The following is a 16,511-nucleotide window of genomic DNA, read 5'->3' as shown; positions in this document are numbered from 1 at the left end:
CTGAAGGAGCTCGAGCTCCAGATTTCGGAACTTGAGCAGCAGCTGGCGCCACTGCAGTGCATCTGCGAGGCTGAGACCTACGTGGATAGCACGTTTCTGGAGGTGGTCACCCCATAGCTTAAGAATGCAGGCAGAGATGGACTGGGTGACCGCCAGACAGACAAGGAGGACCAGGCAGGTAATGCAGGAGTCCCCTGAGGGCATCTCGCTCTCTAACCAGTATTCATTTCTGAATACTGATGAAAGAGAAGGTTCCTCTGAGGAGTGCAGCCAGAGCCAAGTCCACAGCACCATGGCTGGCTCAGCTGTACGGGGGTGGAGGAGAAAGATAAGGAAAGCAATAGTGATAGGGGATTCAATAGTTAGGTGAACAGACAGGCATTTCCATCGAAAAAGGAGGATAGAGCAGATAAATGTGTGGCTGGAGAGATGGCGCAAGAGGCAGGACTTAAGATTCCTGGGCATTGGGACCAGTTCTGGGGGAGGTGGGACCTGTACATGCTGGACGGGTTGCACTTCAATAGAGCCGGGATCAATGTCCTTGCGGGGAGGTTCGCTAGTGCTGTGGGAGGGGGTTTAAACTAATTTGGCAGGGGGATGGGCACCAGGATGTAGCATTGGAAAGGAGAAACAAGGTGCACATAGGATTGGGAGAGAAATATAGCGCTAGAGTAAGAAATAGTCCGGTATTAGATGCCATCAGACTAATAGAGAGTATAAGAAAGTCTAAGATTGGTTTACAGTGTATGTGTGTAAACGCACAAAGCGTGTTAAACAAGTCTGGTGAGCTGCAGGCGCAAATTACCACATGGGAATAGGATATCGTGACGATAACGGAGACCTGGCTCAAAAAGGGGCAAGATTGGGTACTAAAAGTTCGTAGAAACAAGATATTCAGGAAAGATAGGGAAGGAAAGAAAGGAGGGGGGCGGGTGGCAGTATTGATTAAGGAGAATATTGCAGTGCAGGAGAGAGAGGATGTCCTGGAGAGGTCAAGGACAGAATCTATTTGGTTAGAGTTAAGAAACAGTAGAGGTGCCATTACACTACTGGGTGTATTCTATAGGCCACCAATTTATGAGAAGGATATAGAGGAGCAAATTTGCAGGGAAATTACAGAGAGGTGCAACGGGGTACTTCAACTATCCCAATATAGAGTGGGATAGTAAAAATATAAGGGGCAAAGTGGGGGAGGAATTTTTGAAGTGTGTTTCGGAGAATTTTCTTGACTAGTACATTTCCAGCCCAACGAGGAAGGAGGCATTGCTGGATTTGGTTCTGGGGAATGAGGCGGGTCAAGTGGAGCAAGTGTCAGTGGGGGAACATTTAGGGAGCAGCGATCATAGTATCATAAGGTTTAGAATAGCTATGGGAAAGAACATGGACCACTCTAAAGTAAAAATACTCAATTGGAGGAGGGCCAATTTCAGTGGAATGAGAATAGATCTGGCCCGGGTAAATTGGAATCAAAGATTGACAGGCAAAACTGTAATTGAATAATGGGTGGCCTTTAAGGAGGAGATAGTTTGGGTATAGTCTAGGTACATTCCCATGAGGGAGAAAGGTAGGGCAACTAAAGCCAGAGCTCCCTGGGCGACAAAAGCGATAGAGAGTAAGATGAAGCTGAAAAAAAGGGGCGTATGACAGATATCAGGTTGATAATACAAGTGAGAACCAGGCTGAATATAGAAAGTTCAGAGGGGAAGTGAAAAAGGAAATAAGAGGGGCAAAGAGAGAGTATGAGATTGGACTGGCGGCCATAATAAAGGGGAATCCAAAAGTCTTCGAGAGGAATGTAAACAGTAAACGGGTAGTAAGGGGAGGGGTGGGACCGATTAGGGACCAAGAAGGAGATCTACTCATGGAGGCAGAGGGTATGGCCGAGGTACTAAATGAGTACTATGCATCTGTCTTTTCCAAGGATCAAGATGATGCCAGAGCCTCAGTAAAGGAAGATATAGTTGCGATACTGGATGGGCTAAAACTTGATAAAGAGGAGGTACTAGAAAGTCTAGCTGTACTTAAAGTAGATACGTCACCCAGTCCGAATGGGATGCATCCTAGGTTGCTGAGGGAAGTAAGGGTGGAAATTGCAGAGGTACTGGCCATAATCTTCCAAACGTTCTTAGATATCGGGGTGGTGCCAGAGGTATGGAGAATTGCAAATGTTACACACTTGTTCAAAAAAGGCTGCAACAGTAAACCCAGCAACTACAGGCCAGTCAGTTTAACCTCAGTGGTGGGGAAACTTTTAGAAATGATAATCTGTGTCAGAATTACCAGTCACTTGGACAAGTGTGGATTGATTAGGGAAAGCCAGCATGGATTTGTTAAAGGCAAATCGTGTTTAACTAGCTTGATAGAGTTTTTTGATGAGGTAACAGAGAAGGTCGATGAGGGCAATGTGGTTGATGTGGTGTATATGGACTTTCAAAAGATGTTTGATAATGTGCTGCATAATAGGCTTGTCATCAAGATTGAAGCCCATTGAATAAAAGAGGCAGTAGCAGCATGGATACAGAATTAGCTAAGTAACAGGAAACAGAGAGTAGTAGTGAATGGTTGTTTTCCGGACTGGAGGGAGGTGCACAGTGGTGTTCCCCACGGGTTGTTACTAGGACCACTGCTTTTCTTGATATATATTAATGATTTGGGCTTGGGTGTACAGGGCACAATTTCCAAATTTGCAGATGACACAAAACTAGTGTAGTGAACAGTGAGGAGGATAGTGATAAACTTCAAGTGGATATAGGCAAGCTGGTGGCATGGGCGGACACATGGCAGATGAAATTTAACACAGAAAAATGCAAATTGATCCATTTTGGTAGGAAGAATGAGGAGAGGCAATATAAACTAAAAGGCACAATTCTAAAAGGGGTACAGGAACAGAGAGATCTGGGAGTATATGTGCACCAATCATTGAAGGTGGCAGGGCAGGTTGAGAAAGTGGTTAAAAAAGCATATGGGATCCTGGGCTTTATAAATAGAGGCATAGAGTACAAAAGCAAGGAAGTCATGACGATCCTTTATAAAACACTGGGTTGGCCACAACTGGAGTATTGCGTCCAGTTCTGGGCACCGCACTTTAGGAAAACTGCCTTTGGCCTTAGAGAGGGTGCAGAAGAGATTTACTGGAATGATTCCAGGAATGAGAGACTGCCAGAGGAGGTGGTGGAGGCAGATTCAATCGTGGCTTTCAAAAGGGAACCGGATAAGTACTTGAATGGAAAAAATTTGGAGGGCTATGGGGATAGGGCGGGGGAGTGGGACTAGCTGGATTGCTCTTGCATAGAACCGGCACAGACTTGATGGGCCGAATGGCCTCCTTCCTGTAACCTTTCTATGATTCTATAAACATGGTATCAGAGATCAGATGTTTTTATATTTTGGTTGAGAAGCATTCATAATAATTTCACATTCATGGACCATTATTTCTTTCCTTTAGATTGAGACTATTCTGAGACAAGGAGTCACCTTATTGAACTGGTCATCTCTAACAATTGAACGATTCTTCTGTGATGCGAATACAGCCATAGATGAGTTGATTATATTGTTAAAGACAGTAAGTAGATTTCTTACAAACTGTAAATTTGCTTATTAAACTGAAGGATAGCAATAGTGCGAAACAGAACATCTAATTTCATTTTGGCAGCATGTGACAACAGGTTCTCAACAGGTATGGCAAGAGTCAGATGAAATGCAGTCTGCTGTTGTAGTATATTTGTATAGCAACTAGCCACATCAGAAAAAAACATTTTTCAATTCTTCTTATTCATTCAATCTCCATATACAAATCGATTATGTTGTCACATGGGAAGAATCCAGGGAAAAGAGTAATAATATTCAGAGACTTTTATGCTAAATGTAGTGAATATAGGACATTTTCCTGCTATGTTTACACTGTAGAAAACAGATAGTAACCAGAAGAAATCTTCCCTCTAGATAGAGGATCAGAAAGATAAGTTCAGATAAGGGAGGCCATTCAACCCATCTAACGCATCATTCTATAGAAACCTATGATACCTGCACAGCATCCACTGCCTTAAATGACTCCAGAGTTTTTGTCTATACTACTGAACCTGGAGATTATTCCAGGTATTAATTACTTTGCAGGAAGAAGTGCTTCCTGACAATAGTCCTTAGTTTGCCTTTTATCAGTTTGTACCTGTGTTCTTTTGTCCTACAGTCACGGTTTCACTTGAAATAATGCTCAGCATTAACGTTTTCTGTTTCACTTAGTATCTGAAATGCTTCTATAAAATTTTCACTCATTCACCTCCCTTCAAGGTGAATAGTCCAAGATTTTCTATTTTTTCTTTATAATTTAGTCCTCTGACGCTAGTGATCAGTCTCATGGTCCTTCTCTCCACCACTTCCAGGGCTTGGATGTTTTCCCTTGTGCTTCAGTGGCCTGACCAAAGCATTACAAAGCTTCAGCATGATACCCTCAGACTTATACTCTTATGATTTTGCAATATAATTAAGAATTCTGGCAATATAATTTAGAATTCTGTTTGCTTTGTTGATTGCTGCTCTGAAATGACTGGATACGATCAGTCTTGAGTCCCAGATCTGTCTCAACCTCTCCCCTAGTTTGTTGAACACCATTCATTAAGTATGTATCCCATATTTTCTTCCAGTGTGTAAACTTTGTGTTCAATTTTATCTACCATAATTCTTCTCACTTGCAAATATTGTCGAAGTCCTTCTGTAACTCCTTGGCTGCTTCTAGGACTAATGGCTTCTAGGACTGGCCAATCTAGTTCGGTATCATCTGCAAATTTGACCAACTTATGTCTTGTTTTGAAACCCAGGCTTATGTAGAATATAAATAGGAGGCCTTCAGCACCAATGTGTGGGACACTCGGCCTGACATAATTCCCATAACTAATAATAACTAGCACCCTTGGGTACGTAGTGCACATTCCTGGAGATTTATTGGCATTGAGCCCTTTAAGCCTGTCTTTATCAATGCAAATAATATCAAAGCCATTGGACTAGATTTTTCTCTATGGTGGGCTTACTACAAGAAGTGCAGTATGATCTGATTGCATTTTCTTGGGTTTGCTTAATTGTAATATTTTGGGTGGGCTCCCAGCACTATTTGCACCCTCTATTGGGAATTTGACTATGACAGGGTGGGAAATTTGGTACAGTTGCAGTTCTTAACTGCAGCTGCAAGGAACAAGCCAACCATTATCTGGTTGCCAGAAATTAAAAGACTATGAGGAAAGGAAGGATGTCTGAGGCTGCTACATCAGGCTACAGAGCTCCCAAATTTTCTTATCCTCCATTGAGTTTGTGTTGCCAAAATAAGACAAAGAAGATAGACAGTCTTTGGCATGGAGGGAAGGAGGCCAACCAAAGGGATAGTGCAAGCCCAGTGAAAGGAGGTGGCCTTGGCTGTGCAAGCCACCCCAGCAACCCCCTCCCCCCCCCCATTGGCTACTCAGCAATGGAAGAGGTTCAGTAATTTCATCAGATTAGTCAAGGTGTAAGCATGTTTCACAATTCCACCCACCTTGCATTCCCTGTGTTGAAATACATATAAAATCCTTCATACCACTTCCTTTCCTCAGTCACAGACTAATATAGGAACATAGGAACATTCAGCCCCTCGAGTATGCTCCACCATTCAATTAGATCACGGCTGATCTGCACCTCACCTCAACTCAACTCCATTTACCCCCTTTGCTCCATATCCCTTGGAACCCTTAGAATTTTTTATTTTTTTTTATTCGTTCACGGGATGTGGGCGTCGCTGGCAAGGCCGGCATTTATTGCCCATCCCTAATTGTCCTCGAGAAGGTGGTGGTGAGCCGCCTTCTTGAACCGCTGCAGTCCGTGTGGTGACGGTTCTCCCACAGTGCTGTTAGGAAGGGAGTTCCAGGATTTTGACCCAGCGACAATGAAGGAACGGCGATATATTTCCAAGTCGGGATGGTGTGTGACTTGGAGGGGAACGTGCAGGTGGTGTTGTTCCCATGCACCTGCTGCCCTTGTCCTTCTAGGTGGTAGAGGTCGCGGGTTTGGGAGGTGCTGTCGAAGAAGCCTTGGCGAGTTGCTGCAGTGCATCCTGTGGATGGTGCACACTGCAGCCACAGTGCGCCGGTGGTGAAGGGAGTGAATGTTTAGGGTGGTGGATAGGGTGCCAATCAAGCGGGCTGCTTTATCTTGGATGGTGTCGAGCTTCTTGAGTGTTGTTGGAGCTGCACTCATCCAGGCAAGTGGAGAGTATTCCATCACACTCCTGACTTGTGCCTTGTAGATGGTGGAAAGGCTTTGGGGAGTCAGGAGGTGAGTCACTCGCCGCAGAATACCCAGCCTCTGACCTGCTCTCGTAGCCACGGTATTTATATGGCTGGTCCAGTTAAGTTTCTGGTCAATGGTGACCCCCAGGATGTTGATGGTGGGGGATTCGGCGATGGTAATGCCGTTGAATGTCAAGGGGAGGTGGTTAGACTCTCTCTTGTTGGAGATGGTCATTGCCTGGCACTTATCTGGCGTGAATGTTACTTGCCACTTATGAGCCCAAGCCTGGATGTTGTCCAGGTCTTGCTGCATGCAGGCTCGGACTGCTTCATTATCTGAGGGGTTGCGAATGGAACTGAACACTGTGCAGTCATCAGCGAACATCCCCATTTCTGACCTTATGATGGAGGGAAGGTCATTGATGAAGCAGCTGAAGATGGTTGGGCCTAGGACACTGAATCATAGAATAATACAGCATAGAAGGAGGTCATTTGGCCCATTGTGCCTGTACTGGCTCTTGTAAGAGCTATCCAATTAGTCCCACACCCCTGCTCTTTTTTTTTTATTCGTTCACGGGATGTGGGCGTCGCTGGCGAGGCCAGCATTTATTGCCCATCCCTAATTGCCCTCGAGAAGGTGGTGGTGAGCCGCCTTCTTGAACCGCTGCAGTCCGTGTGGTGACGGTTCTCCCACAGTGCTGTTAGGAAGGGAGTTCCAGGATTTTGACCCAGCGACAATGAAGGAACGGCGATATATTTCCAAGTCGGGATGGTGTGTGACTTGGAGGGGAACATGCAGGTGGTGTTGTTCCCATGCGCCTGCTGCCCTTGTCCTTCTAGGTGGTAGAGGTCGCGGGTTTGGGAGGTGCTGTCGAAGAAGCCTTGGCGAGTTGCTGCAGTGCGTCCTGTGGATGGTGCACACTGCAGCCACAGTGCGCCGGTGGTGAAGGGAGTGAATGTTTAGGGTGGTGGATGGGGTGCCATCTTTCTCCATAGTCCTGCAAATTTTTCCCCTTCAAGCATTTATCGAATTCCCTTTTGAAAGTTGCTACTGAATCTGCTTCCACCACCCTTTCAGGCAGTGCATTCCAAATCGTTACAATTCACTGCGTAATTTTCTTTTTCCTCATGTCGCTTCTGTTTCTTTTGCCAATCTGTGTCCTCTGATTACCGAACCTTCTGCCACTGGAAACAGTTTCTCCTTATTTACTCTATCAAAATCCTTCATGATTTTGAACACCTCTATCAAATCTCTTAATCTTCTCTGCTCTGAAGAGAACAACCCCAGCTTCTCCAGTCTCTCCACATCACTGAAGTCCCTCATCCCTAGTGTCATTCTAGTAAATCTAATCTTACCTAACAAAAATCTATCTATCTCAGATTTAATTATACTAGTATCTACAGCCTTTTGGGGAGAGAGTTCCAGATTTCTACTACCCTTTGTGTGAAAACGTGCTTCCTGATTTCACTCCTGAATGGCCTAGCCCTAATTTTAAGATTATGTCCGCTTGTTTTTGATTTCCCCCACCAGAGGAAATAGTTTTTCTGTATCTACCCTATCAAATCGTTTAACATTTTAAACATCAACCAGATCATCCCTCAGTCTTCTATACTCAACGGAATACAAGCCAAGTTTATGCAATTTGTCCTCATAATTTAACCCTCTAACCCTCTGCTGAATCTGCGCTGCACCGCCTCCAAGGCCAATATATCCTTCCTGAGGTGCGGTGCTCAAAACTGAACACAGTACTCTAGATGGGGTCTGACCAACGCTGTATTCAACTGAAGCATAACTTCCTTCCCTTTGTATTCTACCCCCTTGAGATATAGGCCAACTATCCATAGGCTTTTAGATAGCTTTTTGTACCTGTCTGCTAGTTTTAATGATTTGTGTACTTGAATTCCCGAATCTCTCAGCTCCTCTATAGTTCCTAGGTTCTCTCCATTTAGAAAATACTCCAATTTATTTTTCTTGTGTCTAAAGTTGATAACCTCACACTTTCTCACATTGAAATCAATTTGCTGTAGCTTTGCCCACTCACTTAAGCTGTCTATGTCCCTTTGTAACTTCCTGCTCCCATCTGCATTACTTACTGTCCCTTCTAACTTCGTGTCATCTGCAAACTTGGATTTATATATCCTAAGTCCCATTATTTTCTCCATTACTTCTTTTTTTACTACTATTGAGTTCAATAATTTCCTCCCCTTGATTTATATTTAGTTTCCCTTCTTTCACTGGTATTTTATCCTCTTCCTCTACTGTGAAAACAGATAGAAAAATAATCCACTACCTTGTTGTCTACAGCAGTATCTCCTGCTTCTGCCTTTAATGGGCCCACAACTCCCTTAGCCACTCTCCCACTCTTAATATATTTATAAAAACTTTTACTATTAGCCTTTATATTACTTGCAAGTTTTTTCATATTTCCTTTTTGCAAGCCCTTAATATTTTCTTTGTATCCTTTGTTGCTTTCTATATGTCTTTGCCACCTTTCTTTGCATATGCATAAGCCTTTTCCTTTAGCTTTATACTGCGTCTTACCTATTATGACCAGTTATCATCCTGCCACCTGGTTGCATTCCATATGACTGTAAGCGAAGGGACTTCACGTTATTCACTTTTTTTTTTAAAAGGGTAAGTGGACCAAATCCAAAGACAAAGAACTACCATGGATGGTGGAAAGCCTCCAGTCTCTCACGTCTTATGAAGAAGAAGCCCTGGAACTATTGGAATGTAGGGGGAGCAGTAGGGAAACAGTAAAGTGGGGAGGTGCCAGATGTAAGTTGGCCATAAAATCATCTTCTCATGTCTGTTTAGTTCCTGCTGTACACATGCACTCCAAAGTGTGCCACCATAAGAGGTGAGAGGCTGGAGGCTTGGGGTTCTACCAACCATGGTAGTTGAGGCAAAGCACCCAGAGGATCTTGTCCTTTCTGCCTCTGAGCTTGCCACTGTCCTTCACCCACACCATAATTTATGCTCTCCCTACCAGGCACCACCACAGAGACACCTACATGGGGGAGAAGTAGTTAGACTGACGGGAGTGCACTGGTTGAAACATTGAATCTCAATGAGCAGGGGGTGCTGAGTATGGACGATAAGGAGGTAGTTTTTGCTGGGGATCAGGAGCTGTCAGCCCTTGGCAATGGAGCCTTGGGAATATGGTATAGGGTGCAGCAATTAAAAGAAGGATGCTTGTATATAATCAAACCAAATCTGAGGACACCCTCCACCATGTCATGTGGCATTGAAAACTTTTTGTTTTAAGAATGTCTGCAAGGTATGCAGGAGGACTGAGAGCCCCACAATTCATGGGTGAAGCTGTAAAAGTACTTCGGCATGAAGGTAGACAAAGGAGGAAGGCATTGTTTTGATCTAAGCCACTCTTTCTGATGACATCCTGCTTCTCTTTCTTTTCATCCTATTATATTCTGCATTATCTGTCAGCAAACTACACGAGTAACCTTGGATGTTCAGCAACCAATTGTCATTTTTCTTCTTCCTCGAAATGTGCCAGGAAATGATGAGGAACCAGGCCCCACTGCATCTGCCCCTAACAGCATTTCATAGTACACACAGTCAGTGTCTCTATCGTGCCCAAGCACCAGCTCAGAGACATCCACCCTGGAGGAATTACATTGTGTGCCAGATATAAGTATACTTTGTGGTGCATAGAACTTGAGTGAGCAGGAGCAACTGGGGGTGGAGCATGAGGAGGAACATATTACTGACTGGAGGTTCAGAATATGTCACCTCTCAGCTAAAAATCTTGGAGGATAACAGATCGCATCGGTTCTACGATTAAAAGGAAGATGTTTTTAGGTGGATATCTCGACATTAGGAGCATGTCAGACAACAACAACTTGCTTTTAAATAACTCCTTTATCATAGTATAAGGAAAAGCTTGGAATTCAAACCAAAGAGAAAAGAAAAAGAAAAGACTTCCATTTATATTGCGCCTTTCATGACCTAAGGACGTCCCAATGCGCTTTACAGCCCATGAAGTATTTTTGAAGTGTAGTCACTATTGTAGTGTAGGAAACACGGCAGCCAATTTGCGCATAGCAAGATCCCACAGTATTGGCCAGGAATAACTCCCCTGCTGTTCTTCGAAATAAAGCCATTGGGTCTTTTACATTCACCTGAGTGGGCAGACGGGGCTTAACGTCTCATCTGAAACTCGGCATCTTCGATAGTGCAGCACTCCTTCAGTACTGCACTGGAATATCAGCCTAGATTTGGTGCTCAAGTCTCTGGAGTGGGACTTGAACCCGCAACTTCCTGACTCAGAGGCAAGAGTGCTACTAACTGAATCACAGCTGACACAAGAATGAGATAGGAGGGTTGACCGAAAGCTTAGTGAAAGAGGTATGTTTTAAGAATGGTCTAAAAGAAAGAGAGGGAAGTGGAGAGGCAGAGGGGTTTAAGAATTGAATTCCATAGTGTGGAGCCTAGGCAGCTGAAGGCACAGTCTCCAGTGGTTGCGTGAAGGGAGCGGACATGCACAAGGCTAGAGTCAGAAAAGCAGAGCAGTGGGAGTTGGATTAGTAGTTCTGGAGAAGGTTACATACATGTTAACTAGTGCTGTGGGGGAGGGTCTAAACTAATTTGGCAGGGGGTGGGCACCAGGATGAAACATTAGAGAGGAGAAACAAGGTGCACAGAGGACTAGGAGTGACAAATAACATTAGAGTAAAGAATAGTTCAGAAATAGGAGGGATCAGACAGGGGGCAAATACAAGGCAGTCTAAGATGAGTTTGGACTGCATATACGTAAAATGTATGTAGCGTGGTAAATAAGGTTGGTGAGCTGCAGGCACAAGTCGCCACATGGGACTATGATATAGTGGCAATAACAGAGGCCTGGCTCAAAGAAAGGGAGGATTGGGTCATTAATATTCCTGGCTATTCAGGAAAGATAGGGAAGGAAAGAAAGGAAGGGGTGGCAGCATTGACCAAATAAATTATTATAGCACTGGAAAGGGATGATGTAGTTGAGAGGTCAAAGACAGAATCTATTTGGTTAGAATTAAGGAACAATAGAGGATCTATTACACTACTGAATGCATACTATAGGCCAGGCCACCAAATAGTGGGAAGGAGATTGAGGAGCAAATTTGCAGGTAAATTACAGAAAGATGCAAGAACTATAGAATAGTGTTAAAGGGGGAATTCAATTATCCCAATATAGACTGGGATAACAATAGTGTAAAAGGCAAAGAGGGAGAGGAATTCCTGAAATGTGTACAAGAGAACTTTCTTGATCAGTGTTTTTCCAGCCCAACGAGGAAGGAAGCGGTGCTGGACCAAGTTCTGGGGAATGAAATGGTGCAATTGCAGCATGTTTCAGAGGGGAGCATTTGAGGAACAGTGATCATAATATCATTACGTTTAGAATAGTTATGGAAAAGGACAAGGAACAATCAAGCATAAAAATATTTAACTGGAGGAGGGCTAATTTCAGTGAGTAAAAAGGGATCTTGCCCAGTTGGATTAGAATCATAAATTGGTGTGTAAAACAATGGAAGGCCTTCAAGGAGGAGATGGTTCGGGTACGGAGTAGACACATTCCCACGAAAGGGATAGGAAGGGCACCCAAAGCTAGAGCTCCCTGGATGACTAAAGATATAGAGATTAAAATAAAACAGAAAAAGGAGACTTATGACAAATGTAAAGTTCATAATACTGAAGCATCTGGTAAATGTTCTCTGCACCGTCTTCAAGGCCTTGACATCATTCCTAAAGTGTGGCACTCAGAATTGGACATAATACTCCAGTTGAGGCCAAACCAGTGATTTATAAAGGCTCAGCATAACTTCCTGGCTTTTGTACTCTATCCCTCTATTTATAAAGCCCAAGATCCCGTTTGCTTTTTTAACATCCTTATCAACTTGTCCTGCTACCTTCAAAGATTTGTGTGTGAATCCTCAGGTCTCTCTGTTCCTGCACCCCCTTTAAAATTGTAGCATTTAGTTTATATTGCCTCTCCTCATTCTTCCTTCCAAAATGCATCACTTCACACATCTCTGCATTGAATTTAATTTTCCATTTCACCAGTCTGCCTATGTCCTCCTGAAGGCTGCTACTATCTTCCTCACTGTTCATTACATTTTGTGCTGTCTGCAAACTTTGAAATTATGCCACCTATACCTAAGTCCAGGTCATTTCCTGGCACGACTCCCATATCCAAGGAAGATTAACAAATTGTGGCCAGAACCTCTGCTATTTCTACCCTTAATTCCCTCAGCAATCTAAGATGCATCCCAAGTGGACCGAGTGACCTTCCGAATTTGAGTGCTACCAACCTTTGAAGTATCTGCTTTTTATCCGTTTTATCCCATCCAATTTCTGTACCCTCTCGTCCTTTACTGTGACATTGGCAGCATCCTCTTCTTTTCTGAAGACAGATGCAAAGTATTCATTTAGTACCTCAGCCACGCCCTCTGCCTCTGCAAGAAGATTTCCGTTTTGGTCCCTAATTGGCCCAACCCTTCCTTTAACTATCCTTTTGCTCTTGATACGTTTATAAAATACATTAGTGTTCCCTTATATGATATCTGCTAATCTTTTCTCATACACTCTCTGTGCCCCTCTTATTTCCTTTTTCAGTTTTCCTCTGCACTTTCTGTTTCTGCTTGATTCTCTACTGTATTATGAACCTGACATTTATCATAAGCCACCTTTTTCTGTTTTATTTCAATCTCAATTTCTTTAGTTATCCAAGGATGCCCTTCCTTTCCTTGCATAGAAATATGTTTAGTGTGTACCCAAACTGTCTCCTCCTTGAAGGCCTTTCATTTATCATTCACTGTTTCACATGTCAATCTTTGTTTCCAATCCATCTGCGCCAGATCCCTTTCCAACTCACTGAAATGAGCCATCTTCCATTTGAGTAAATTCACCCCATTCCAGATAGCCTTGGTGAGCAGAGACTGGATCGCCAGCTCTTAATTCTGGGTTCACGTCCAGCAGGGATACTTATATACGATGGGAGTGGATGGGTCCCCCATTATAAAGGGGGTTGCAACCAAGGCTCTTTAGCACACCTGAGAAGGTACTCTGAAGATAAAAACTGAGGAAGGCAATGAGACACCAGCTCAGCTACTCTTCCCTAGTAAGTGGCTCAAGAACCTCATGTGTGAGACTTGAGTTAGGACCTGCCTTAGGGAAGGACACAACGGATGGACCAATTGAGTGTTGCAGGTCAGTGCCTCCTTAAATACAGCTTCCAATTGCCAAATGCCTGTACCGCCCAGCAATACTAGGTGGATCCGGCACGGCTTTCTGCTTCCGCTGTGATGAGTTAAAATGGTTTTGGGGTTCTATTGACATCATAGGACCCCGATTTATATATATTCATGAGGTTCCCAACTGCTTCAGGCTGGCATCAAGGCCACCATGTGGTGTCCCTAGGCAAAATGGCAACAAGTGGGAATGGGGTGGTAAGTGCAGCTCCGCAATTTTAGGGCTGCCACAGCTCCAATCCCCCTGGGCAATTTGAGTTAAAATTGGCCTGCTTATGTCTCAAATGTAGCAGACATCACTTCTCACACACATTTGCATTTATGTAGTGTATACTCCAACAGAGTGAGGAGGGGGAAATTTAAAAAATGATGTTTGTAAGCTGTTCCTTCTCCCTAAGCCCTGCTCCCTTTCAAGTCCATCTCCATCATTCAAAAAACGCATCTCAACCCCTTTGTCCTTGGTAAGCACTGTCCCAACTCCCACCTCCCTTTCCTCTCCAAGTTGCACCACCTAAATTCATGCTTATCTATCACACAACTTCTTGTTTGAATCTCTGCAATTATGGGAGGTTTCTGCCCCTCCCATAGCACTGAAACAGCCTTAACCAAATGCAGGAACAACACTCTGTGGCCCCGATGTTTCTACGGAGGGAGCTGGGGAGCGTATTTGTGGATGGGAAATCCGGAAATCCCAAGAACGCGGAGAATTTAACGACAGGACCTCATTATCATTTTTAAAATTCCGTTTCCCACCCAGCAGCTGGCCAGATTTACAGGCTGGCCGGCTGCTGGGCGAGAAAGCCTGCGGTAGAAGGCCGCAGTTGGGGATGGCCCCCAGCAATCGGGAAAGTTCGCAGGATGAATGGGGGTGGGGGGAAGTTCGCGGGTTGAAGTGGGGTGATCGGACCGGCAATCGGGAGTGAGTGCTCACGAGGCAGAGGGGGAGTGGTCGGCAAATCGCAGGGAAGAAAGGGTGGGGGGTGGTAGATCATAGGGCAGAGAGGGGGTTGGCAGTTTGTGGGACAGAAGTGGGGGTTGGGAGCTCGCGGTGTAGAAGGCTCAGGATCGTGGGTTTGGAGGGGGGTTGTCCGATTGCGGCATCGAGGAAAGCTCACGATCGGCAGAAGGTTTGTTTGGGCGGACGGGGAATTTCACTCCTGTTCCTCCTGGCTCACAAGCAGTGCTGGAAAAGCACTTACCTGCTTGATCCGGCTGCTCCCGTCTCCTGCTGCTTGGTTTCTCTTGAAGGTATACTCTAATTCCGGAGCCCTGGGTAACCCGGCCAGCAGGCGTTAAATTTAAATCAGGCTCCCTATCGCACTGTGGGAGCCTGATTTAAATATTATAATGAAGTATCCCGCGTCGCGAGAGTGGAATACTGACGCACCACGCAACCTGCCTCCGTAAAAATGGCTGGAGGCATTATGCGGTGGGTTGGGGTCGCATTTCATGATTTTTTTTATTTTTACACACCCCCAATCCTCTCACATTTGTCGTGGGGGGGTTTAATATCGACCCCCATGTGATTGTGACCATGGTGCATTATTTCTCCTCATCCTCCTTCATCGAGCTGCAGCCTTTGCCATATGCTGTGATATCATCCTCCTGCAACCCCCTCCTCCGTTAACCCACTCGATAGAACTTCCATTATTTTGTTCCACTTCTACCTATCATTTTTTTATTCATTCATGGAATTTGGATGTCGCTGGCAAGGCCAGCATTTATTGCCTATCCCTAATTCTCCTTGAGAAGGTGCAGCGAGCCACCCTCTTGAACCGTTGCAGTCTGTGCGGTGAAGGTATTCCCACAGTGCTGTTAGTTAGGGAGTTCCAGGATTTTGACCCAGTGACAATGAAGGAACGGCGATATATTGTCAAGTCAGGATGGTGTGTGATTTGGAGGGGAACGTGCAGGTGGTGGTGTTTCCACGCGCCTGCTGCCCTTGTCCTTCTAGGTAGGAGAGGTCGCGGGTTTGGGAGGTGCTGTCGAAGAAGCCTTGGCGAGTTGTTGCAGTGCACCTTGTAGACGGTACACACTGCAGCCGTGGTGCGCCGGTGGTGGAGGGAGTGAATATTTAAGGTGGTGGACGGGGTACCAGTCAAGTGGGCTGCTTTGTCCTGGATGGTGTTGAGCTTGTTGAGTGTTGTTGGAGCTGCACTAATCAGACAATTGGAGAGTATTCCATCACACTCCTGACTTGTGGAAAGGCTTTGGGGAGTCAGGAGATGAGTCACTTGCCACAGAATGTCCAGCCTTTGACCTGCTCTTGTAGCCACAGTATTTATGTGGCTGGTCCAGTTAAGTTTCTGGTCAGTGGTGACCCCCAGGATGTTGATGGTGGGGGATTCGAAAAAAGGAAAAGCCCCACAAAAACAGCTTCCAATCCTTTAAACAGGAATCAAAAACGAGGATGAAATCTAACAGGCCTCCTTCTCCAAGGGAAAATGACTCAAAGAGAAATACTAAAAAATACAAGAGCACAAAAGATTATTGAAAATTTTGTGCAACAACAGAGTATCTAAGATGATTAGACCATAAAAGCAAGCTCAAGTTATACCAGAAAATAAGTTATTTCTTTAAAGAATTTCAGACTTGGCCCTAGAATACGAACAACTGGCAAATATCATCTTTATGGGGAGTTTTCTAGCACACGGACTGTAATATCCAGATAACATTTCATGCAAACATTACACTTACTTGTTCTACATAATTGTGTCAGTGTCACCCTAAGAACTGTTAAATGAATACAGAATTTGACAAGTACAAAACAAAGTGTTCAGTTGCTCTTACATTCTCAATAGTTCGAAGTTGAAGCAGGAAATGCAGAAAAAAGTGCGGAGTTATTCTGAATCAAAAAAATTTGTTAGTATTGGGCAAAGATGGTGCAGTGGTTATTTATAATACAGATAATTATTTTTATAGTTACATTATTCGGCGATGATAATGCTGTTGAACGTCGAGGGGTGGTGGTTAGTCTCTGTCTTGTTGGAGATGGTCATTGCCTGGCACTTGTCT

At 44.4% G+C, this 16,511-nt stretch overlaps 1 protein-coding gene across 1 annotated transcript in view; it reads left to right on the top strand.

The window, feature by feature from the left end:
• LOC137322209 (dynein axonemal heavy chain 8-like) overlaps positions 1-16,511 on the top strand; it is a 1,675,662-nt gene that overhangs the window by 472,829 nt on the left and 1,186,322 nt on the right. The window contains exon 20 of the mRNA XM_067985325.1: positions 3,446-3,562. Coding sequence (XP_067841426.1) covers positions 3,446-3,562 — 117 coding nt within the window. The remainder of the gene's footprint in view (positions 1-3,445; positions 3,563-16,511) is intronic.

This window comes from Heptranchias perlo, chromosome 5 (genome assembly GCF_035084215.1).
Source record: "Heptranchias perlo isolate sHepPer1 chromosome 5, sHepPer1.hap1, whole genome shotgun sequence".
NCBI classification, from domain to species: domain Eukaryota; kingdom Metazoa; phylum Chordata; class Chondrichthyes; order Hexanchiformes; family Hexanchidae; genus Heptranchias; species Heptranchias perlo.
Note: the sequence above shows the minus strand (reverse complement) of the source record. Positions and strands in the feature narration are given on the sequence as shown.